Source organism: Coturnix japonica, chromosome 12 (genome assembly GCF_054131305.1).
Source record: "Coturnix japonica strain WE chromosome 12, WE-NBRP24, whole genome shotgun sequence".
Taxonomy (NCBI): domain Eukaryota; kingdom Metazoa; phylum Chordata; class Aves; order Galliformes; family Phasianidae; genus Coturnix; species Coturnix japonica.
This window is the reverse complement of record NC_140674.1, coordinates 17,100,385-17,126,071: the sequence shown is the minus strand read 5'-3', so window position 1 is coordinate 17,126,071 and position 25,687 is coordinate 17,100,385. Positions and strand designations below refer to the sequence as shown.

At 41.1% G+C, this 25,687-nt stretch overlaps 2 protein-coding genes across 8 annotated transcripts in view; one reads left to right on the top strand and one right to left on the bottom strand.

Annotated features, from left to right (window-relative positions):
- TBL1XR1 (TBL1X/Y related 1) overlaps positions 1–25,687 on the bottom strand; it is a 375,211-nt gene that overhangs the window by 254,005 nt on the left and 95,519 nt on the right. For all 3 annotated transcript variants that reach the window (XM_015871583.2, XM_085513249.1, XM_085513250.1), the window contains exons 4-5: positions 17,328–17,434; positions 16,142–16,282 (exon numbers count right to left, since the gene is read on the bottom strand). The gene's annotated coding sequence lies outside the window, so the exon portion shown is untranslated. The remainder of the gene's footprint in view (positions 1–16,141; positions 16,283–17,327; positions 17,435–25,687) is intronic.
- Positions 23,008–25,687, top strand: part of LOC107318146 (calcium-activated potassium channel subunit beta-2) — a 107,966-nt gene continuing 105,286 nt past the window's right edge. For 2 of the 5 annotated variants that reach the window (XM_085513272.1, XM_015871599.3), the window contains exons 1-2: positions 23,196–23,333; positions 23,463–23,560. In XM_085513272.1, the coding sequence (XP_085369398.1) occupies positions 23,523–23,560 (38 nt within the window). In that variant the 5' untranslated portion in view covers positions 23,196–23,333; positions 23,463–23,522. Of the gene's footprint in view, positions 23,029–23,195; positions 23,334–23,374; positions 23,561–25,687 lie in introns of those variants that run through there. The other 3 variants (XM_085513275.1, XM_015871601.3, XM_085513271.1) reach the window with 2 other exon arrangements.

Sequence of the window (25,687 nt, the reverse complement as noted above, 5' to 3'; positions counted from 1 at the left end):
TGGTCATAATTTCTCCAATTTACTACCAAACATTATATCATTCCCCTGCCCTCAATCTCTATGGGAGGGCAATAAGCAATAAGGAAGCAGTAAGTAATTTTAAAAAGAAGCCTGGTTCAGTAACAAAGAACATACTTATTGCTCAGTTTATGGTAGCCTGAGGTTTGAAGATCATTTCTGCTGCACAGTTCTCCTTGGCCAGTATGTTTCATGGGCCATCGACTGAAGAGCACAAAAAGGAACTGGTGAAAGGCAGCCCAGCATCCTCAGGTAAGGGTTCATTACAGGTAATGCATAAAATAAGCTGAGGTCCCAGGAACAACATCATTCCTGACATATTCTCCACTGAGAATTATTAAGCACTGACAGTATGCTTGTCACCTGGGGTTAAACGCATCCTGCAGAGAGGAATTATACAGCCCCATATGCTACTTGGCTGGAGCCAAACAAGTATTTTTGTGAATAATTTTTTTTCCTCTGTGAAAGATCTTTCTCAACTGCAATTATTTGTAAATCCAGATCAAATCATTGAATTGCCTCAGAGGTTTAATAAAAGAAGGGAACACAAGCTTAAAAAAAAACCACCTCTGTACATATTTTAATCTCACAGCTTGAAACAACATGCCTGATATTTCTGGTTTGTTTAAAAATTATTTCATTTACATTTGGCATAGGAAGATATTCTAACAGCAAATCTTCATTAAAAAATATCCTCCTCTCCCGCATTTTGGACAGAAGTTTAATTTTGAGCAATATTAATTTTGGAGGGTTGTATGGAAAGGAGCTGCATACTTCGGAAAAAGTAGCTCTGTTATACAGTCATAAGACCCCAATGTTTTAAGACCTGGTCCTAGTTTAGGTGTGTATTTAAATTAAATAGAATTTTCTTGAGTGAAAACACCAGGGACAGGGCAATTTTTTAATGAGCCGTGAAACCAAGGTGCCAAACCATGAACTATGTATCTTGGGCTGAGGAGGCAGCGAGAAGAGCAGAAAGCACAAGAACATCTATAGAGGTCTTAAGGAAAACATTGTTGCTTTTGAAAGCTCACAACGTTCCCAAGTCTGCGAGAATTCCCATATTAAAAATTAGGATCATTCTTTCCCATATTGAGGCTTAAATTTGCTAAGGATAGAGATTGAATATGGGCAAATTTAATCTAAGACAATAGGAATATAGAAGTTGTGCACAGAAAACAAGGGTAGCAAGAGACAATCATCATAATTGAGTTCAGAACCCTCCAGGAGACAAACAGATGATGCCAGTCGTCAGCAGTAAAAGGGAAAAAATAAGATGAAATTAGAGAGGAACAAGCACTTTTACAGCTCCAGCTAAATAAAATCTCTAACTCTCCTACAGTGCATTAATGCTTATTGAGCAACAGAAATACAAAGGAAAAAAAATTGAGACACTGGCATTATAGCCACCCACAGCCTTTCTCGGGTTTTGCTTGTAGGGATAAAAGATGAAGTAGTTTAATACCTTCTAATAAGACTGAGTCATACCACCTCTTCTCATCTGCGGCCTTCATAGCAGCAGAACGGGAACATCCACACTTGAGAAGGCTCAAGGATATCTACACTGCCAAAATGTTCCATTATGTGTGAAAATATTCGAGAGGGAGATGGAATTAAAATATTTCAGCATCAGACAAGTGATGTGTCTGGCAACTCACGCACTGAGCACTCTGAATTTATAAAGCTGATGATGTGATTTGTAAGTGTAGGAGAGCGTAGGACCAATACGGACAGGCAGAGCAACATTTCTTGCACTGTGACCTGTAATTGAGCTCATTGGAGGGGTAAAACAGTTATAGAGAAGTGCTGTCCTCCATCACTAGCCAGGACCAGGATCCCAAGTGAACAGCCTGCAAGCGCAGACCCCACCACAAGTGGCTCATCACAAAAAAGGGGAAATCTATGATAGATCAGCTCCATTAGTCAGGGGATCCCCAAACACTAACATTTACTCCAGCGTACTGTTTTACCAAGGCTTGTCATGGGGCTTGCAGTCAGCTGAAAAGACCTCACTTTAAGTAATGAAAGCACAGAAACACCAGAAATATCACTGCTTAATTCCATCCTTCTATACGTGGAAATCTATATTTTGCACATCTCATGTCACCTTTCTTCAGGAAAGGTGCTTCATTCAGTGAAAACGGGAAGACATTTGCAGGAAGAGCAACTACTTGGTGCTTTACTTTTATTTCCTCTCTTGGAAAAAACTCTCAGCCTTTTCCCTCCCACCTCTGTTGCTGCCATGCTCTGACAATAGCATTGTTTGTTTCCTCGTACACTTTACGAGAATGTGGGACATCACACAGTATTTGCATGATTCATGAGGAATACAACACATACTGCTGCTCATAAAAGTGAAGCTATATTGTTCTCGTTTCACAGATGCAAAACTGAGATGTAAAGGGATTAAAAGGGGGGGAAAATTCCCTTTGTTCCTCCACATTTTTAAGATAATTACTTTTCACACATAAAATTGTGACAGGGCCTTGAAAGCTGAGCTTTTTGGTGCCTAACAGCACAAGCCCCAGCATCTTAACAGCCTTTGACCTTAGTAGCTCAAGTCCTGCCAAAACCTCCAACACATCAGCAAGGCTGAACACCAGATGCATAGGGGAAGGGACCAGCCCCTGTGGGTGAGTTTAAGTGCATGTGGGAGGTCCTGGCATAGTCTCACTTCGGGTACTGGACAGACTGGGAAAACATCCCCAGGAGATGCCCCGTGGCCTTCACTCAGCACAAAGGACATAAACAGATGGATGAATGAAAGGTTCAGTCACAGACATTTGGTGTTCCCAAAGTGAGAAACACTCTTCTTCTGCTTGGGAAGACAAGTCAGGCTATGTTGTCTTTGCACTGTTACTTGGATTGCTTATTTGTGCAAGTCTCTGTCAGCTTGATGCTCTCAGCTATCTGAGGAGCAAATCCAGTCTTTCCATTTGCTTTCAGTGGGTAACATCTTAAGCACGTTTCCTAATTTCAGCCCAGATGATTAAGATGTGGCCTTATTAAAATGAGTAAAATCTGTAAGCAATAGCAAACAGCTTCTTCTAATAAAAAGACAGTAAATACTGAGATGCGTATTTCTCTTTTAGTCCTAAAATAAAGAGCAGCACAATATCTGGGATTTAAAAGGCTCCATGTTTGTGTCTAAGCAGGTGTCTCATTCAAATGCTCCCTCCTCAGACCTACTCACTGATAAATGGCTCAGGCATCTACTCTGCAAATTTACCCAGAAAGAGAGATGGAAGCAACCGTGTGAGCAAACAGAAGATTTACTGCCAGATTCTGGTGCAAACAGTGTTTGTCTTTTTCATCCATGACAGGGAAGATGACGGTCTACTGAGAACAGCAGAAGGAAACAAAACGTGAAGAAGAGAATGTTTTGCAATGCATTTGATTTTCCTTCCTCTACCCATTCCCTGCTTTCACACAAAAACAGTGATATCTATCTAGAGGATCTCCAGCCCCACAGACTCTTGTGTGTATCAGCAGAACACCTTAAGCTTTCAGCCCAGTGAGGATCAGTTACTATAAGCTAAAGAGTTCTAATCCAATGAACATGAACATCAGCTTTTTGGCACATGAAGAAACATTTTACCCATAGCAGCACTCATCTGATGAAACATCTAAAAAGCTGCAATGTTCATTGGTGAAAAAGAAAAAAATAAAATAAAATGGAGGAAGAGATCGTAGGGAAGAAAGGTGAACATGACAAATCATTTCTGAACTTAAATGTATTCACATTCATAAATATGGCCATCAACAGAATAAAATAAGCTGCAGGTGAAGAAAAGCCCACTGAGGATTGTCCAGAAAGGGGGGCAGTAACCTCCAGTAAATCTTAGTCATGAAGACTGAACAGAAAAGCATGAGACACTGAAGATAAGTAAGATACTGAAATACAGAGTCTAATGTTCACAGATGCCTTTCCATTCATATAATCTCTAAGCCAGTCATTCAGTTTGTATTCTTCTACTTAAGCTTTACTCCCAATGTACTGAGTCCATTTTTTCAGGGGAAAAAAAAAAAAAAAAAAAAAGCATTTTCAAGTTGACATTTTGGTAGAAAAAGTCATTTAAAATTCTAAGATCAATTTTATATTTATCCGATATCCTTTAATTCCAAGTGGGAGCAGCTGTGATCAACTATTGCAAGGCTAACATGAAACAGATGATTTGGTATAATATATAAATAGTAGTAACACAAATAGTTATTTACATCTTCTATACTGGGAAAAATGAAAAGAACAAGTTCATCGTAGTTTTACAATCTGCTTCCTTTTGTTAACTTGCTGTTTTATCAGAGAAAAGATTTGCTGTCTGCAATGTAAGAATTTTAACCGACTAACATCCTATTATAAACCTTGTGCTTTTCAGCAGAGGCCTTTTAATAATTTTGTAACTGATCAATACACACATTAACATAACAATCCTTTGCTGCTGAGTATATTTATATTGATGTCTGTACTGTAGGGCTTTAGGTTTATAACCTTAATTACTCACGTGACTCCATATTGCTTGATTATGGAATTGTGTAAAACTAGAGACATGCAGGAAAACTGTCATTAATTTAGGAAGTAATTTGGAATTCAATTCTTTCATACAATTTATTCACTAAAATGAGTCCCACAGCTGCAAATATCTACAAACTTCAGTGATGTTTCATTCCTTGAGTGAGCTCATTCGAAATCTTTTTAAAGCAATGTATAGTGGCATTGACTACTCTGAAATTAGTTTAAATTAGGTCAGAAATAGAAATCATTTTTATAGGCAATAGGTCTTCAATAGTGAAGTAGTTAGCTTATGGTTATTGGAAAAAAAAATTATACAGATTTCCTACTTTAATCCTGTTCTAATTCTTCCCCCCGCCACCACACACTTTATGAAATGAATGCACAATGGAAAAGGAGAAGGAAATTGGACTCCTTCATCCTTCTTGTAATTTTGCATCACTGTTAACTTCAGATACCACAACCCAATTCCCTTAGGCCTTAGATCCACGAGGAAGAATTCTTTCAATGTGGGTCAGAAAAAAAAAATCTGAAGAACAACTCTGCTGAAAAAGGCTATAGCAAGGGACTGCTCAACACTAATCCAAATCCCAATAAAGAAAATGTAAAGGGCCAGATTTGTGATTTCTTCTGAATGTTAAGTGGATGAGAACCTATCCTAGAATGAAAAAGAAAACATTTGTTCATTTTACTTTAAAGAAGAATCACCGTATCGCATGAGATAAATCTGTTTAAATCAATCATTTTACTTTTGCTAGAAAGCTACTTTCATTTCTCTTAATGTATTGGCAATTCTACAAGGATCTTGGCACCACTGAAGTGCAATGCCTTTCTCTTTTGCTGGAGCCAGGAAGCTGAGGATGCCCTTGGCTCAGTGCACCCTGCCCTCGATCACCAGCCCCCAGCACACAGCATGGATTCTTGTTTCAGCTTGCTGCCCTGAACAGCAATGATGTGGATACATGCATTGCTTTTATTCTGCCTTCTTAGCAGACTGGCATTGTTGACTGCTTTTTCAGACACACGATACCTGGATATGCGCTAGATTTTCCTGATTATAAATTAAAATAAATTTGCCTATAAAAGTAACACTAAAGTTTCCATTCAAAGCCAATAGCTATCGCATAATCCAGGCCAAAGTTTACAACTGGGCGAGGCCAGCCAAGTGCTATTTAAATCTGAAAAATACATGACAGTTTTTAATCAGTTGAGAATCAGACCAGCTGTTTCTAATAGGGTTTCATTTGAAGCAATTAGAAAATGTGAAGTTAGAAACCCTATCATCTAGTTAGCTTTCCTATTATCCTAAGGCCTATTATCTAGTCTGTGTATTGCTTCTAGAAAAGTGGGGATCTTCTCCAATTACTCATTCTTAATTTATATGCCAGCCTTTGAGCTTCTCTGTCCACACAGGCAGCAGGACTTCATGTGACACAAGCAGAGGCTGCTGCACCACCTCACGGCAACAGCAAAGTGTTCACAGGAGGCAGGAAGCCGTGAGGATGGGCTCCTTCTCCCAGCATTTCAGCCTCTCACATTTTCAATATGCAGAATTAAGTGCATGCAATATGCTTTTTTTAAATTATTATTATGCATATTTTACTTTGAGAACTAGTGTTTGCATGTCAGTGATACGTAAATCTGTAACAACAGCTGCTGAATGGGGACTGCCTTCTCTCCCCAGGGAAAGCAGAGAAATCCCTGTGCAGAAGCAGAGAGACAGGCCATCAGTAGAGCTACAAGTAACAAGCTTGGACTCTGGACATGGTTTAAGCCACTGCAATGGAACAAAAGTGTTTCTTCTCTGAAGTCCAACCCACGTACTACTAAATCTCACATGCTGCTTGCCTAGACCACAAAACTTGCGTGACTTCATTGCATTTAAATCACACCCAAATCTGCAGCTTGCATTGAGTTCTTTGAGTAGGAGTCAGTACAGAAGAGGGATGCAGCATTATTTCAAATGCTGTTAAAGGACAGGAATGCTGTAAAGATTTGTTTAGACCAACCAGCTCAGAAAAGAGAAGTTGCCATAGCATAACAGAGTATATGTATTGAATAAGAACCTGAACTTATTATTCAAAACTAGTTGGAAGGTTTTCTTCAAAGCAATTTGTAATGGGGGGAAAATAATACACCAAAACCAGATATTGCAAGATGAAAAACGTGGCACAGGAAGTACTTCCTGGTTTCTTCTGTGTTTAGTATTTTGTGGAAGCCATAAAACAGAGTGTGTCATAGGACAGACCACACTGCAAGAACATCTAATCCCTGCAGCCAAACGGAGGCAAGGGACACCTAAACTGCAATTCTTATAACACGTTCCCAAGACGTTAAAAACTATGCAATATCAATAGGGAAAAGCAAAGAAAAACTGAGAAGTCTGAACAAAATGACAATCCTTCCTTAGGCCACTGTGTAAAATACTAAGCACCAAAAAATGCAGCCAAGAACGGTTTTATATACACACACAGGTTGTTAATACTTGTGGTACATTCAAGCCTGACACCTGGAGCCTCGTGACACACATCAGGCTTGCACAGCCTCCAAGGAAAGCTGCCTGCACAGTGAGGTCTTTGTCAGATGCTTCCTCTGATTCATGTTCTCAACGACATGTGCTTATATCACTGTTACACTGGTTAATAACCTGACCCTGAAAACTGGAAATATACCACAAATCACCATCATGGAAGAGTTTACGTCTCAACTTCCCGACTGGATTCAAAGTTCAAATGATAAACTCATCAGTGGGTGTACAGCTTTCTGGCTAGTGGAAAATCTGTTACTAGCAGAGAACTATTAATCTTCTGAAAAGAACTGCAGTGCCTTACTTCAGATGATAGCTTTGTGGTGGGGAAAGCAAGAAAAATGGTACGGCAATCATTACTGACCCTTGCCATTAAAATGCCATTTACCAACTCCTCAAACCAGGGATTCTCATCCAACAGGCAGCTTGCCAACAAGATCAGTGTCTGTAGGAGCTTTGCACAAGTAAGCAAGAAAAAGTGCCCAAATAAGGCACTTATCCAGAATGCAAATATTTCTTCCTTATTCAGCGCGTGGAATTCCCATTGATGGAAATGAAAGTACCATGTGTGCAGAAAATGCAAAGGATATCTGCAGCTCAGATCAAGGGAAAGAATTTTGCCTGCAGTGTTATGAAACCTTAATCATTTATACAGTTCAAGGATCTTAGAACATAGCAACTAAAAAAAAAAAAATTTAAAAAAAAAATTAAAAATATTCCATGTAAGAATCACATCATACACCATTTCAAAGCCTTCTGGATTGGAACAGGGTTGTTTTTTAATTGCCAAGCCAAAGAAGTGAAGAAATGTGTGGAAAGTGAGGCTTAAATTTCTCATCTAGAACTGGGCTGATTTTTATACCTGGAGAAAAGTAACAGGGTACCATTAAATGAACGCGTTAGTTTTTTTATCTTGGAGATGCAGCATTTCCAAAGTCAGATACACTGGGTGTAGCACCGTGCTTATATCTCACACAAGAATATGGCACTCATCCATGTCAGCAGTCCTTCTAGAGGAAGGTGTGCTATTTTCATTAATTATACATGCACTTAACAGAGAATTTGCTCCTTTGTGGGCAAGTTTCACAATTAGACTACTTACAAGTAGCGTAAGGCTTGAACTGAGAGAAAAATGCATCATACGTAGTAAATGATTTACCTTGCAGGCTTTGTAGAGCTGGGTAAACAATGGCAAACTGACTTAAATACAACTGTAGCTAAATGGCTGAGATATGAATCACTGTCATTCATAAGGGTCAGGCTGCCCAGGCTTCAGCAGTGTTCTTCCTATTGCTAATACTCTTGAAAGTGCTTGCAAATGCCCCAAGTTGTATGTTGTTTACTAGTTGCCATTCACCATTTGTTATTCCCTGTCAAAATGTTTCAGTCATTAAATCAGAGAGCAGAAAATATACCACATGCCCAATCACACACTGTGAATCATAAAAGTAGACAATTTGTGAACGGTTTGTGAACAAACCCTGAACCGGAATAGAATGCATGCAAACTATTTAACAGACATCTGAATAACAGATCTCTTCAGAGAACAGCAATGATTTGCAGGTTGCTTCTCAATTAAAAGGAAAACAAACCCATAGAGCTTCATGCTTTGAAAAGTGCTGTTAGTATAGAACTAATATTTTGTCTCTTTCTGCTTTCAGAAGAGCCAGTGGGAGGCTACTTGCATTTACTTTTTCTTTTCTGACCAAAATAACCTTTGTTAGGACTTTAAGTGGTAAACGCTTATCGGGAACATATATCAAAATACATTGCAAGGGAATATTGATTGTCACAGAACTAAGAATCCTAAGTCCAGGAAATGCAAAGAAAAAGTTAAATATTACAAGAAATCCAAGCATGTAAAGATAAGGACAAGTTCAGCAGGTTTGGCTTTACCACCGTACCTTCTTCTAAACATCCTGGGAACTGACTGAAAACCTAAGCATTTAATATTCACTGTGCAAAGTGGTTTTCCACCTCGATATTTCTCTGGATCTTCTTTTACTGAAGTAGCTCACAACCATTTTGTAGCAAATACACAACTCCCCAGTTCTGATTTCTCTTGCACAGCCAAACAACAAAACTGAAAAATTACTTTTTATAAGCCCTCAAACCACTAAGAATGAATATTTGTGGACAGCCAGCCCAAAAGTAATATAAATGCCTCCAAAGCACTCGTAAGTGAGACTGCTTTTAGTGTTATCAGCCACATAGCTCACGAGTGAAGTAGATAATCACCACGTCCTGGAGTGTGCTCATTACTCGGTTTTCCCATTTGTTTAAAGATTGATATTCTCTTGGCATCTCTTTGGACTAACATCACTGCATCCTATGGTGAAACATAGCGCTAGACCTTTATAGTGTAGGCACTACAACATAAATCCACACTGCCAACATCTGTTCCCAGTACAGAACACCCTTTCCCCAAAGCAGTTTTACAGCTGATCAGATTACAATTTCCACGTTCTGCTCACGGTGCTCTTTCTAGATGGAATTAGTTTCTATGCAGAAGATGAGAACAAGTCCTGTGTGCTATTTAAGCTGCAATTAAGCCATCAGAAATAGGTCTTAAGCGATGCATAGGCTGCTGTCAGCTCTCTAAATTTCACCCTATGTAATTTCGTCCATCACCCACTCACATTATGTTATTGTCTATGGCTTCAGAAAATTACTACTAGCGTATTCATAACTTCCATTCAACAAAGAGGCTCAATGATTGTTTTCTTTAACGCCCTCTGAGCTTCCCATATTGGCTGTTGTGCTTTTACAAGTACATTTCCCTAGTATTAAATTTTTCTTCCATCTTAAATTGGAAGGAATATAATTTAGAGTTCACTCTGGAACATCTCATCAGGGAACAAGAAGCAAGTTTGCACCGTTTCCATTCTTAACATTATACTGACCTCTAGAGTAAGAAGCGCTGCACACCTGATAAATCTGAATGAGTGAGAGAAGCAGAAAATCAGACGATGACAACTATAAGCTGCCCACACTCAGGGGCTGTGCTGAGAGCAAGGCTCTGGGGCAGCACAGAGCCCTCAAGGCTGAGCTGGACCTGGGCAACTGATAGAGTGCAATGAAGGTCTGGCCACACCATGACCTCCACAAGCAGTCCCAAGAGTCTCACAAAACCATCATGCAACACTGTGTTCTTTAATGACCAGTTTACACTGTGAAGACCAGAAAATTTGGAGCGCATACTGTTGCTCATGCAGACTGACAACACTTCACATAGAAATCTACTATTTGTTCTCATTTCCATTTTTCAAAGTAACCTGGAGTACTTTAAGATCTCAGTTACATGTCCTGTTTCACACTGTTTACATGAAAGCTTGCAACTTATGTTCATAGTTTTCTTTAATATGTTTCCTTTATTATCTGTTTTTCTTCGTCTCAGCACTGCTGAGACATTAGTAAAAATGCTTCCTAAAAACAAGCGTGATGTTCATGAGAACTTCAAGGTTTCAACAGCACACCACCAGAAGACTCAGCTCAAGAAAAAGCCTTATAACATCACCTAGACTTCTCCAGGAAGCCACTACAGCCTCTTACCAGTAAATTACTACAATACAGCCTCATTCTTAGAATGACAGCGTTAGAAAAGTGCTTTATACCACGTTGACTGGACTGCCTGTTATGTATAGTCAAGAAATAAAAATACACAACATGTTACGAGGTATCAGACCCACTAGCAGATGCATCCTCCCACTCAGAACCCAGACAGCCTGCAAGAGCAACATGGACAACACCTGTCAGTTCCATGAGCTACCAACAGAATTAGCAAGCTGAATTACACTGCCAGCCAAGTACTATGCATTTTCATTTTGCACATTAAGCACAAAGTTCTTTGTGCCCTTAAAGCTGTCTTGCAATCAAAGATGGTTTTGTGCTTTGCACTGTGATTACCTTTAACAGCACGTGGTAGCTCATCCCATTTAACAAGTTCTATTCTTTCTTCTTAAGTACATTAGCTATTTCTGCTCATGCTTTCCCTCATGGGAAACCAAGCCAATCTATAACAATAGGTATGGTCACAGGTGAAACCTGTGGACTTCAGCTGGCTGGGAGACAGTAATTTGCCTGGTTTTCTGTATTATTTTAGCACAGCTTACAGTAAATTTAAACATGGTGTTAAAGTGCTTTTTTTTCTGGTACACAACCTGTCCTCTCTAAAAATTACACTGATGCTTAAAAAGCCTTTTTGAGTGGTACGTTGCACTATGAAAAGCCCATCTATATTTTGAAAATAACCTCCAATAAGATCTCAAAAGAAAAGAAAGCTTCGCGTTTATGATTTCAAAAGGTCAGCAACCTGAAGTGGTTTCCTGCATTAATTCCCTCTATGATCAAAAGCAGCACGCACTTCTTCACAAAACCATGAAAAGCTCAATCATCAATAAATACAGGCCAGCATTAAGAGTTTTCTGAGAGTAAATGGCAAGCAAAGTGGCAGGGGGGACAACCAACGTGGCATGAAAACCCAGGGCACAAAGTTAACACAATGAAAGATACAGCAGGCTTCTGCAAAAAGGGGTTGCTTTTACCCAGAGCAGCCAATATAACAAACACGTGGATGGAAGCACATGGCAGACAGCAAAAAGTCTGGAAGGTGCTCACTAAGTTTCAACTGAGACCCTCCTACACTGTGTAGAGGCCAAGACAAAGACAAAAGCACAGTACTAAGTACATAACTGTAATCACTCCTGGAGGAGGCACACACAAGTACTTACCCCTCCATGCAGTGCTGCCGGCAGCTTGGCTACCCTCAGAAGCAGGACAGATCAGTCAGAGGACTATGATTCTTCACACCCACCACATGCTCATCACAAAGAACTTGGTGGGACCACAATTCATCAGTCCCTTACAGATCTCACTGGGCCACTAAAGATAATACAGCCCTTATGCTACAGAGAAAACTGAGCTCTGAGATGATGCAAACACATTTCTGAGCTGCTTCACTAGGGTTGCAGGTGCTTTGAATTAATCCTAATGACTTTGTAGTGGAAGTAAATGGCTCATCAGCCCTGCAGCTGTGGCATATCTCTACCTGAAAGGCCTTAAACTTCATATCATTTTCCTAAGGGTCCCAGGTAGCTGAAGCAGTGCATCGCCCCCGAAGCAGGGGGCTCTTCTTTGAGCCCTCTTACAGTCTACTTTGACATTTGTTTTATAATGCTGTATGAACCTCTCAGCAATGCCAGGGTGTTTTCACACATGAGCATGACAGTCTCCCATTGCCAGGCCAGGCCATGGCACACTTACAGGCTGGGGTCTGGTAAGCAGCTGTGGTACAGGATAATTAACTGAGTATGGCAGGTGTGCTTGGAGCATAGGGTCACCTTCAGCTCGTGGGCTCAAAGACAGCTTAAGCAGTGACATGATATGCTTTCTATAAAACCACTGAAAGGGGGCTGATGCAGATGCAAAACAGAATAGAAGACTAAAAATTTATCACTGCACCATTTTGGAGTTTAAATGTGCAAATACACAGGGCTGTAATGTAAATAAATCAGCACAAATTAAATCCTCAGGGAAAATCTATAGGTGGGTCACTGTATGGAAGTGGATTGCACAGTCTGTTATTAGGTAGCAGTGAAGGAGGGGCTGCAGCCTGACCAAGCAGAAAGCCCCAGAAACTTATATTTTATTTGTTCTATGTGTTACATCCTAAAATAAAAGTCAATATGTGTTAGACTGGTGATGTTTAAACATACAATTCCCTTCCTAGCAAACTGATGCTGCTCTTTATCTGCATGACAATTCTGGGAACACACAGTAGGAAGAGACCTTGAAGAGAAGATGAGAGGAGCTCAAGAGACTGGAGATTACTGGAGACACTGAAGGAGGAAAGAGAAAAATCAAACTCTAAAACAATTTTTCGAGGTCAAAAAAAACCAACGTGCATTGCTGAGATGTTCTGCTTTGTTTCTCAGTTCCAGAGTCAAGAGAAACAGAAGAACAGACACATTATCCAGGGCCAGAGGAGAAATATATTAACCAACAGTCAACAATCCACATGACAGTATGAAAAGCAAAAGGGAGAGTGGAAGAATAAGGCACGCCAAGAAGAGGAGCCCAGCTCTTCTAGCTGCTGAGCTCTGCCTGTAAAATGAGCCAGTCTGGGCCAGAGTTGAAGGAAAATTCCTGCATAGAACAAATACACTGGTCAAGGGTTAATCTTCATTTTTACTATCCAGTGAAAAGCACTGATGCAATTATCTGTTTCAAGAACACACTGGCTGAGCAGCAGAAGCACTCTTTCAGACAAAAAGGTTAATCAATTGGACATTGCATTTCAGTTTTGTTACAACATGTAAGAGCCCCAAAATGTGACGGGTTTGCAACTACACCACGATTCTATTTAGCCAATAACTTGCATTTTAAAAGCAGTAATCTTCCTGCAGTGGCACAGACTTGGCCACCAGTCCAGGTGATTAGACCGGGTTGTAAATGCATAAGGAAATGCAGCATGGTGACAGCACTAGGGATACAGGCAGAAATTTCTTAAACTGAACAGAGCTTAACATAATACAAAGTGGTCGTTTGACTTAAATCTTTCTCTCTTGATAAAGCTAGGCGAGTTTCTCCAGTGGGGATAGAGAACCACTGCCTGATGTCTTTATACAAAACCACACTGTCACTCCCAACTGTGTGTATAGCATATGGTGCTGTGGTAGAGACCACAGGCCTCCCAAGGACACCTAGGAGATTCCTTCGCCCTTGCAAGGGGAGGCACCCACATCTAGGAGAAGTTAAAACACGTTCGCCATCTATGGCAGTCACAAACTCGTTGCTTTGGCTGCACACCAGTTCTTCCTCAGGCAAGGGTAACAGTCATTTTACAGCGTTGTTTCTCAATCAGTTCCAGTTTACACAGGCCATCAGAAGATGAATTCTCCTCCAGAAACTCATATGTACTCCCTGTCCTGCCAGTTCCTTTGTGCATCAGCACAAGTTCTTGTCTGCGCTTTATGGCGTTACTTTTAACCTAGGTCAGGTTCTTGGCCTCCTGTGAAAGACCAAGTGAATTCATGTGATGAAAGATGGGACTGTTTAGGATGAGGGGAAAAAATGGGCAAGTGACACCATCTTCAGAAGCAATGACAGACTTTTGTAACATAAAATGATTATGAAATTATGTCACAAGTTGCATGACAGCATTCTTAGATGACTGGATAACTAGAACTTCTTAAATTGACAATATAAGTGATAAATAGTTAATGAAATAACGGGTAATACGTGGCATGCACTTAATGATCTTTATGGAAACAAATGTCCAATTATTCAAATCCTCTGAAAATACAGTCATTCCTTTAACACGCATGTGAGCAGAAGTAGTCTAGTGTGAACAAATAAGATTAGTTAATAAGGAGCAAAGTGGTTGTGGTCAGAATGCGCAGTCATTCAGAACCGAAATAATGTCATCTGAACATGAGCAATGTTTCTGTGGCATCTGACTAACTCTCTGGTACCTTATGAAGCTCTAACACTTTGTGGTGTTATGCTCCTGCCTGACATTTGGCAGTCTGGTACCCTGAAGAGTTCAAAAGAGTGCTGATATTCTGAGGGTGTGAGGGGAGAGGCAGTGAAGAGGGGGAAATGTCATGAAAGGCACACGTCTTTGCTGCTCAGAAGAATCTGCTGAGGAAGAAACTGCATTTTTCTCATTACACACTGAGGCTTTTTTGCTTGAGGTGTGAGCTCTGAACCCAAGACTTTCCTAACACAATCCTCTGCAAAACCAAGCAGAGGATGATATGCACTTAAGGTGGCAGAAATGGGAGGAAATTTCCAGGAATACTTTGAAACATTATTGTTCATTGTGTGAACAGAGTCTGTGCACAAAACCTCTACAGAGAAATGCTTTGAAAAGGCAAACATAGATGAGGTTTATTTTAATTCACACTTATTGTCCTCACCAAACCTCAACTCAAAGCTGAGCTCTATTTGCAAGCGAAACTAGCTGGAGCCAGATTCAAGGCCCACGGGACTAAAATGAGTGAAGTCGTTCTGTTCCACAAAGTCAGCTCAGGGCTTAACCTCAAGGGCAGATTTTCATAAGATTCAGAGAAAATTTCAAGTGTTCATAATGCCTGTTCAGGGCTATGTTACCCCATATCTGAACCTCCCGACTAGGAGATAACAGGCATCCAGGTCTGACTGTTCCTGAAGGTCAAGGTAGATTCCAGTCAATTTTTTGGATGTTTTAATAGAAATGAACTTCTCTGCAAATCTTGCCTAGAGCAAGTAATATTACATGCAGCTTCAGAGAACAGGATTTACCTGCTTCCAGATTTAACTGGGTTCCAAAAGTATTACTCATGAAAAAAAATCAAAGAAAGGAAAAATAAGCAAATGGTAAAATAAAATGAAGATCTAGCAACCCTCTTATGAGATTAAAGCTTGACTTGAACTGTTAAATTAACAGGCCCATCATAGTTACTTGCTGATTAGTCACACGGCACCAAGTCAGTATGTAGGCAGAATCATGTGCATGTGTGTGATGTAAATATAAAAGGGTATTCCAGGCAACTGCAGCATTCCCCACAGAAACAAGTCATGTGAACTGTTAAGAAAATGTAAATAAAACTATACAGCCATATCACTGTGCACAGAAAAATCCTGCAGAGAAGATGCCCTACAGATATGAACTCTTTAATAATCTATCCACCTAGAAGCCTATGTGATTTATTTTCCCACAGCTTTTGTGTGTGTGTGTGTGTGTCTGAAAGGAGTTTCCTTTATTTAATAGCTCACAGTCCGTTCTGGGGCTTGTTAGTGCAAAGGAGACAAGTCTAATTTTGCTAATCCATGCTGTGAAGGGAGTCAAACAGCATTTCCTATATTCTCTGCCAATATGAAACAAAATCGTGCTTGTATCAGGTTCTCAAAACTATCTCACAAGATAGACTTCTGTTGCTAATAATACCTGACACTTCTATATTTGAAAGCACTGATAAAAACTTCAGAACAAATTGATCCCTGATGGAACCTTACTGAATTTACTGGAATTAAACTAGGACTAATCTCGTATGTTATAGGGTCAAAGCAATAAGTTGTAGAGCCTCTTCCTCCCACAGGCTTACCCTGACGGTCAAGGTTAATGGTGTCAAGCAGAGCTCCTGCCACCTTCCCAGAGCCACCAAAGGACTGAATTTGGATTGCACAGCAGTGATAGGGCGTTGCAAGGCTTGTGTTTTCCTTCTTCCTCTTCAGTCAGCAGAAGGCTGAGGGGGAAAAAGAAAAGAAAAAAGCTCAGATCAGTGCACAAGTTCCTTGTTGAGTATCTGTACCAACATCCAGACAGGCAATGGGAACACCCCAAAACCACCCGCGTGACAGACTAATAGATATTAGCAGAAGAGAAGCTAAGCTGTGAACACAAACCCGCTGCTTTGCTGAAGGGAACTCACCAGAATGGGTAAATCCCAGAGGGACCCTTAATATCAAAGTCCTTTACCAGAGCTCAGAATTTTGCAAAATAGGGCTTTACTAATTGCTTTAAATTACAATTGGAACAGGCTATTTTTTGATACCTTCTAATCTTTTGGAAATAATTAATTGCCAAAATAATTACTTTTTTTTTTTTTTCCTTAGGTGGGAGACTAATAACATTTTCCTAAATCTACTCTTGTTGTTTTTAATGCTTTCTTGGGGGGAAAAATATGTTGCCATTTGAAAGGCTTTGATCTTTCCAACATTCCCTTTTTCAGAATTAATGATACATTACACTTCTCTTGGGAGACACTTAGGAAGGAGAGAAAATACTGCTGAAGAAGAATATGCTTTTGTATGCCCCGCTAATTTGAAGCATAGAAGATCTATAACCTGATCAATGCCCACACGTGATCCTGCCTTGTCTGAGCAGGATCTGCCTTTCACAATCGATCTGGGCAGCCCCAGGACTGGGCTCAGCAGAGCCCTCAAGAACCTCACAGTATCAATAACATCAGCAGCAAATCTTGGCAAGGGCAACAGAACACAAGTGAGTCCCAAAAGCTAATGACCCTTCTTAAATGCCTGGTGACCCTGTTCACATTCACTGTGAGAGTCACTAGGGGACAATCTTTACTTAGAGATGAGTCAGACTCATTTCAAAGAATAAAATCTGAAACAAATTAAGAATCTATACTTGTGATAGCAGAAGGAAGACTCTCTAACTGCATAGCTGACTAGGTGCACACTAGACATGAAGTCTAATTACACATAAAGTTTATTCATCTCGCAACTGACCACGGTCACTAAAACAAGCAGAATTCCTCCAGGGTTTACCTGCTTTTCCTGAGGAATCTCTTGCCTGGCAGTAGTTGGGACTTATGCATCCAGATCCTCCCATGGCAATACCAGCAGGGTTCATGTAGCTTTTCAACCTAAATGCCCTGTTCATAGAAGACAAACCAAGGTAGTGCTGTGTTTTACCATACAAAGTGTGTTTAACAAATTAAAAATCATAATTGTCTATAATAGTCCCTTGGGCTGATGTGACACACAAACGAACAATGTACTTTACGTGTCTCCTAACTGCAAGGGCAGCTATTTACCAAACAAGTCAGAGGCTTCTATAGATAGCACTGTGTCTTGGAGGCTTAAAGCTGACTGTGGACAAATATACATGCTGGGACCATCAGAGACAAGGACTCCTTGCAGCAAGTGGGGCACATGGCAGGATTAAGCCCTTGCCTGGCTATTTTATAGTTTGTCTGCACTGGTAATCCTCAATGGCTGTAAGCTCTCAGATGTGCACATGCAGTAATATTTGCTCATTTATTGTTATGTTCATTTGGCAATACGTGGCATGAATGTGACCATTATCCATGAGTAATACTTCAATAAAATGGCTCTGTAGTAAAGCAATGACTCTGGGAGAAGGTACTGTACCACATATAATGACAAGAAAACACCTACCTATTGCTGGAATAACCTTTTTAAAGAGAACATTGCAGGCCCAGGTGTCCTTTATAGATATTAAAGGAAATCCCTCATTATCACCCCTCCAAAAAAGTGAGTGGACTGACAGAATTACTATTTTGGCCAAGTGCCCATATCTTGGATGTATCACACATTTGTGACTTTTCAATGTGTTAGTTATATTAAAGCATTCATGGCATTTATGGGAGCTATAAGGAAATCTCTCAGCATCATTTTCCATCCCAGAAAAGGTCAATCCTGACACTCACAGCGGGAGCCACTGCAGTGGCCAAGGCTGCAGAAACTGCAAGTGTGAACTTTATTGATGCTGCCCCACTGAATGCAGCCGTGCAGTTGCCCTCCATGAGCCACCTCACACATCCATGCACTGCACAGATGCCTTAACCCACAGACAGAGCTTTTGCATAAAAAATTTCCTCGGAGCAAATGAGCAGCATCCATGAGAACAAGGCTTAGAGGCAGCAGGCTCAGCAGAAGCAATACCTCAGGACTAAACACTGCAAGATGCAAAATCAAATTGGAAACAGAAGTTCAGATCTTTAAACAGCAATACCACATGGCAGGAAAACATAAGGTGAGCATCGCATTCAACATTGGGAATAGAATCAAACTAATCAAGCTTTGAGGTAACACAAAGTTAAGAGAAATAGGAAGGAAAAAGTTGCATTGTGGAAGATATGCCTACTCCTCAGTATGCTGCAAATCCTCAGTTCCCAAGACAGGGTGCCAAAATAAGGCACAGTGAATGAAAGTAGTCTTGGCAAGGGCTGGCTGAAGGCTCACAGCAGAGCCCAGCACACAAAGGAACTTTTGGCATCAGAACTAAAGACGAGCAAATTTGTGTGTGAGTAACACAGCAAACTGAGGTCATGCTGAGTGTAGAACCCTCAAGGCAAAGTACACGTGGATTTTTCAAGGGATTAATGGGTCTTTTATTTCCTCTCCAAACTGTTACATTGGCAACCGCCACCTACTCTGTTGCATGTATGCTAAGGAGCCACAAGGAATTGAAAAATAATGTATAGTTATTTCAAAGGGATTTAGGTCAAGTCTGCTCAGGTTTTTCTATGCTAGTAGCAAGAAAAGGATCTTCAAGCCTGTTTTGTCCTAGTGATGCAGCCCTTCTTGGGTGAAAACTGCAAGGAGAGAGATCTTTGCCCAGCAACAAAAATCAAAACTGCAAGACAAAGTATAAAAGTTACATGGATAAGCACTGCTCACTGCACCAACAAGGTGAGTACAAGCTATCAGGATACTTCTACTTTCCATCGCATAAACACCATATATATGAGCTCATTACCAGAGCTCATACTCTGATCTGGCACTCTGACATAGGAGAAGCTGAGATTTTTTTTGCCTAAGGCCAACTTACATGACTGAAACAAGGAGATGAGGCTGGAAAGGGCACAGATGCTACTTCAGTTATCCACATTTGAACATAAAATTGCAGGGTGAGCTTGTATCATCATAGGGAATTATGGCAAAGTAGTAATTGGGATTGGAAATATGCCTTCCTTTTCATTGCCATATGCACACCTGTAACCTGAAAGGATCTTAGCAAGGTTTCTCTCTGGAGGAAATGATACCACAACTTCTGCCTGCTAAGCCCTGTTTACAACCTCCCAGGGAATTTGGCTGCAAGAGGAATCCTCCAATATCTCAGAATAGCCTCTGGGTCAGAGTAACCTCTTTAATCTCAGCTCTTCTAAAAATAACGTCCATGTGAGAGACCATTTGCCTTTTCTGCACTATTACTTGAAACTCCTTGTCTGGCTGCTTTTGCTGGTCTTACAGAAATGAATCAAAGAAAGATTCAGTTGTTTCTGCTGATAAGAATATCCAGGTGCGTTTAACTGGGAATATAATGAGGGAGGAACAGTAACCTTTAAGAAATGAGCACCGTGAAGGATGGAAGTTCTTCCCTCAGGGTCCTTTGCTGGAAGCAGGACATGAGCTTGGTCCTGCACTGATAAGGACCCTCTGTACGGCCCTACACATCAGACACTGGCATTTTCTGTCATTTCCTTTCTACAAACACACCTGCTTCTCTTTGGAGCTGCAGTTCTGCCCAGGTTGTCTCCACACTTACATTTGCTTTCCATGCTTGGGGCCAATTTTGCAGACTCAGAGATTACAGATTATTCCTCCAAAGCCTTTTTTCCCCTCTTTTACAGTCCTTACCACGTTGCTGGCCACGAAATTAACGTTATTTTTTGTTTATTTTCGAGGTGTACTCAGCACCATCTCGAAAGGCCGCTACCTTTGCAGTATCGCTTTGCCGTGACGACAGCTCCATCTTGTGGCGCAGCGGCGAATTCGGCCCGTGGGTGTGAATCCTCCGCGAGCTCCGGCGCGTGGCCGGGTATCTCTGCAGCATCCCTTTATCCCTTTGGTGCCCCAAGCAGCAGCCCAGCAACAGCTGCTGCAAATAGAAGCCTCGAGAGATCGGCTGCTCGCCTCTAAAAGGTCAATAGCACAGTCAGAAAGGGGCAGCACGGACCCAACCCACCATTTGTGTACCACTGAGATTCCTTGCAACCCATAGAGCTGATTGCAATGAGTTTACAGCTTGTACTCCAAGTACAGCTTGATTCCTCTGTTTCTGCTTTCCTCTTTTGCTTCCCAAGACTAGATTTCCCTGCTTCAAAGAACTACAGAGCAGCCTCCAGGCTTTTTATGATTTACCAGCATTTTACATCGCCCTTTAATGTCCTGTAAATCACTTTTTAGCATCTTTCCCAAAATGCCCTTTTCCAGCTCCTCTGCTTTCCCAGCACTCCAGCTGCTCTTGCAGAACAAACTTAATTTGCATCGACTTCTGCTCCCAAACAAAGCTGACTGCAGTCGCCTCCCCTGCCCTGCGGAGTTCATTAGTACCTCATTGCAGTGGACATCTCCTCACCCTATGTATATTAGTATTACATAAAGCAACTGACCATATCAGCATGTTTAGTGTCCGTGAAGCACTTTGAGAGCTGAGAGACAAAATCTGGGTGCATAAATTCTGTGTAGCACCATACGAGTTGTACTCTTTTCAAGTTCTCAGGTTCCAACTGACAGCCAGGCTTCTTCACTAATGACTCCAAGCCAGTTGCTTCAGCCCAAAGTTGTGCAGATGCTCAACATGTTGGGCTCTTTAGAAAATCTGACTATTAAGAGTGATTTGCTTTGTCTTATGAACTGGAAATCCTGCCCTGTACCTCCTGCACCACCAGGAGAGGTGATAGTGAGACGTACCCATCAAACAGCACCATTGTAGAAATGCCTTCCAACACTTGTCAAAGAGAAAAGTACTTAATGCTTTAAGTTTGACAAAAGCATGGTGCAGAAACAGAGATTAGCCATCAAACTGCAGACTGCAAACCACTTGTGCTCCACAGAGGCACATATGGGGACTGCAGAGTCGTATTGAACAGCCAGACCTATGGCATGTTCAGCTTCAAAGCTGCGTCCCAATTAAAAAACAAAGAAAATGATGCAATTAGAGGGTATGACAGTAGGAAGCACAGAAAAACTACGAAGAAAGTACTTGTCTTATTTGGTCAACACTTAATAAAAGCTGATTTAGAAAGCATCCATACTGCAGAGATGAATGAGGGTGGCACAGTGGCACTGCAGCTACCAGGAGGGTAGAGAGAAAAAGGCCACTGCAAGTCTTTGGAGAGAAAGAGATCTACTGAGATAAAAAAATTCCTCTATGCAAAGTAATAGAAGCAACATATCAACTGGTATAATACCTCTGGAAAATGTGTAATAGTGTATATTTGACCTCCCGGATAAATTAGATGGACTAAAGTGATTCTCCCCTTCTTCAGCTTCTGAGATGCTCTAATTCAAGGATAAATGTATACAGATGGAAGAAAATCATGTTGACAAGTCAGCACAGAGCTTCTTCCAAATGCACAAAAAAAGAAAACAAATCTTATTTAAAGCTTCACAGAGAACCCTCTTTCCCAGCGTAGCAGCTCCCTGCTGTGCAAAGGGCCACACGCAGTGAATAAGTTGATCAGCAAAACATGTCAGTGAGGCAAGCGCAGCAAATCAGTAATGACCTTGTCTTGAAGAATTAAAGCTTGACTGGAGCACTGATGGCTGAGAGCTGTCCTCAGCTACTCTGAGCTGCCCTGCAGTAAGGCCAGCAGGCGTGAAAACAAGCCCATATTGCCAGCACACCAGCAGCATGGACAGACTGCAGAGCGGGGGCTGTCGGTGCCCTGATCATCCTGAGCACCCTCAGCTGTGCATGGCTCCCCACCACATACACTCCTTCAGAAAACAAGGCTCAAAGGAGATGCTGACTGCAGGGGCCCAGCATCAGCTTTATGTCTGCAGTGGTTCTTTCCCACCTCTAGTGCTCTACGCAGCATTTCCCAGCTATGGGCTCAAAGCAGATTTCCCTTATCTTGTAAATAGCATGACCTTAATTTCTGTCACCACAGCTTGATCAGCCTTGCTGAAGTAGGGCCAGATTTGTGCTGAAATGAGAGGAGAATCTGCTCCTAACTTTAAAAACAAACTAAAAACAAATGAGTTTACTACACCCTGGGAATTTTCCAACATGACACATCCATCAATTTTCCTCCCTGACTAATGCTTGGCAAAATGGAACTGTCAAAACTTTTTAATTTAAACCAAATTGTTTGTTATTTGTTCCAAGCCACATATTAAATGTCAGTGTGAAAAGTTTCCGTGCAGCCATTGCGGGCACACGTTGCTACTCTTTGACCTACACTAAAGAACAGCCCTGGAGAAGCCAAAACCCACTGAGGGACTGTGTGCACACAGCTGGGCCCTGTGCCTTCTGCCGCTGCAGTAAATCCCACTCGTACCCCGCACATTCCCCTCATCCTGAAGTCTTTAGAGGTGAAATCATTAACTCTCCTTCTCCATTTTTATTCTTTTGGCACTGAAAAACCCCTCTGTGGCAACGACAGTTCGGCGTATTTTCTCCGCCTGCTCATCACACCCTTAGAAAATTAAGTTATTAATCATCTAAACATTCACTTCTGCTGCACCGAGTCTCTCTGGCAAGGAAGTCCCATAGGTGACCGCTTCAAATATCACTCTTTCTATTGAAGCTTTTTGGATTAAAACAACAGCTGAAGTATGGACAAATGCACCTTGTGATAAGTGCTGCCCAGAACTATGCTTTTAGAATAGTCAACTGAGCTCCTAGCTTGTATTTCACTAATTTGATTACTTGGTCCAAAAAAAGAAGAGAAAAAAAGCCCAATCCCACACTCACTGTGTGGTTTATCTGAGGTCTACTCATACAGCAAAGCATTGCCTGCAAGAAGGATGAGAAGTTTGCAGCAAAATTGTTTTGTAACAGATGTATCAATGGAAAAAGTTAGTAACTGGGAGTGTTCTCTCTTTCCCTGTCTCTCAGTTGCTATTAGTGCTGGTCTTTAGGGTGTAGCTTTCCTCTTGGGCTTCTGTGTTTGTTTTACGTACTGCTTTCCTGTTCCTTTTGGTCAGGAGCCTTTTTACAATCAGGCGAGATAATACTGAGCAGCAGCACCGAATCTGCAGGACAAAATGAGCCTTTGCTTCAAATATCCAAGAGACAGATGGAGGTAAGTAGAAACAAATGGCTCAAGCTGCTTGGGTTGGGGGTTTGCTTTCAGCTCATTGTTTGGAGGCTGATAACAACCAGTACATTGGATTTATTTGGGTTTGTTTTCTCCTGCAGTTTGACTGCAATTTCAAGAATGTAACTAAAGTCTGGCTTGGAAATACATTGCAGAAGTAATTGCATTCAGGCCTTTGTTAGGGATTATGGAGAGTTGGTTAAGATAGGAATCCTTTAAGCAGGTTCTGCTAGGCCTTCATGGCAGACCTTAAATACATTTTCCCTCCTCCTTTTTTCTCCCCATTGTGCAAAGCATCTCTGTATTCCCAATTCACTGCACACACTATATAGATAATCAGAGTTTGTCCTGCTACTATTATCTTCTTGTATTTCATATATACTACAGAGGTTGTATTTGCTCAGCTGTAGTGAATCCTGTTATAAAAGCAGGGTGCAGAGGGCAGTTTCTGGATGCGCAATGAATCTCTGTAACTAATAAAATACAGCACTTGCCCTGCTGGAAGTATCAGTGTGAAGCCATAATGCTAGCACAGAGCTGACAGGGCAAGTGATCCCACTTCGTAATCCTATAATGTTGATACAGTTTGGTGGTACCAGCATAAAAGAGATACTTAGAGCTAAGCTGGACTTTGAGATACATTGAAAATAGTGTCTTTAAAGGAAAACCATTCAGTACAGGATTTGATGACATGCAGATCTTCTACCCACAGGGTGTCACATCTGGCACGTGGGGGGATGAAAATAGTCTGGTATATTGCACTGTACAAAAAAGGTTTGTGGGGAGGAAGGGGTACGTATCTAAACAACACAGCTCACGTGTGTCAAGAGCAGGCAATAAAAACTGAAAAATTCTAGACATCTTTCCATTTTCTACAATATCTTTCAAGTATCTTGAAACTTACTGAGATGCAGAGGGCTCTTTTTTTTTCCCCTGTACTTCTCTTTAAATACTTCTGAAAAAATCATTTCTTCTCTGCAGACTGTTTCTGGTATCAAACCCCAACTCACCCAAAGTGTTACACGTGCACCTATGGTATGGTTTTGTTTGTTTGTTTCAAATGCATTACCATTACTTTCCAGCTCCAAGAAAAGGAATCCACTGTTATTTTCTGCTTTCTTTTCATTCAATTTTACGTCTGCTTAGGACTTCTGACAGAAAACAGTGCAGGTCAGACAGCACAAAGTTAGTTCGTATATCAAACAGAACGAACACTTCCCTGAAATATTTTGCAGCATCTGAATCATCTTCCTGTCAGCCACATCACCTCTGGCTGCTCCTGTTCCCTTCCTGCCCAGTCTCCTCTCCCACGCAGACACAGATTCCTTGGGGGAATTTCATTTATTAGGTGTTCATGCACTGCTTCTAAGTGTCTGCCTATTAGATATATAGCAGCATAGCACAGATGATAACTAAAATATGCTGGCTTAATTCATCTCTTTCCATAGCAAAAAGTTCAGTAAGTTTTACATGGCAGTACCAGACCTCAAACTAAGTTTACTCATCGGTTTCAGGGAAAAACTGAGTTAAACTGCACTTATGCTGGCAAACCCATGCCCAGAGAGCTGAGTCACTCTGCCCAAAGCAGCAGCAATGGCTCATTGGAACATTTGCTTTTTCAGAGTACATCCTCCTCCACCAAGGCCTCCAATAGGCTTCCTGCTGCAGATGTTTGCTTTACAGAAGTGGGACTGAGACAGAAACAGGGACAGCAACAGAAACAAAGCATTGGGAACAGGCAACAACAGAAAATGAAAGTCTTCCATTCAGTTGACTTGCCTACTAATCGGTTCCAGATGTTTGACAGCCATCTAAAATCATTTCACATTAAGAAATAGTTGCCTTCCCATCCCCTCAATTAGAGACAAATCACCACACCTTTTTACGTTGAGAGTTGATTGATGTGTGCCATGTCACATATCATGCCTCTGCATCTGACAGAAATCAAAGCAGCAACTTCCAAAAGTGACTTTGAACAGCAAATTACACTTAACAAAGAGCGTTTCAGATGTCATTTCTTAATGAAATTTCTACTTTTTTATGTAAAAAAATTGTATGCCCTGGGCATTATGAAGCTATGTTGCAACCAACAGTTATCTATTCATTCCTTAT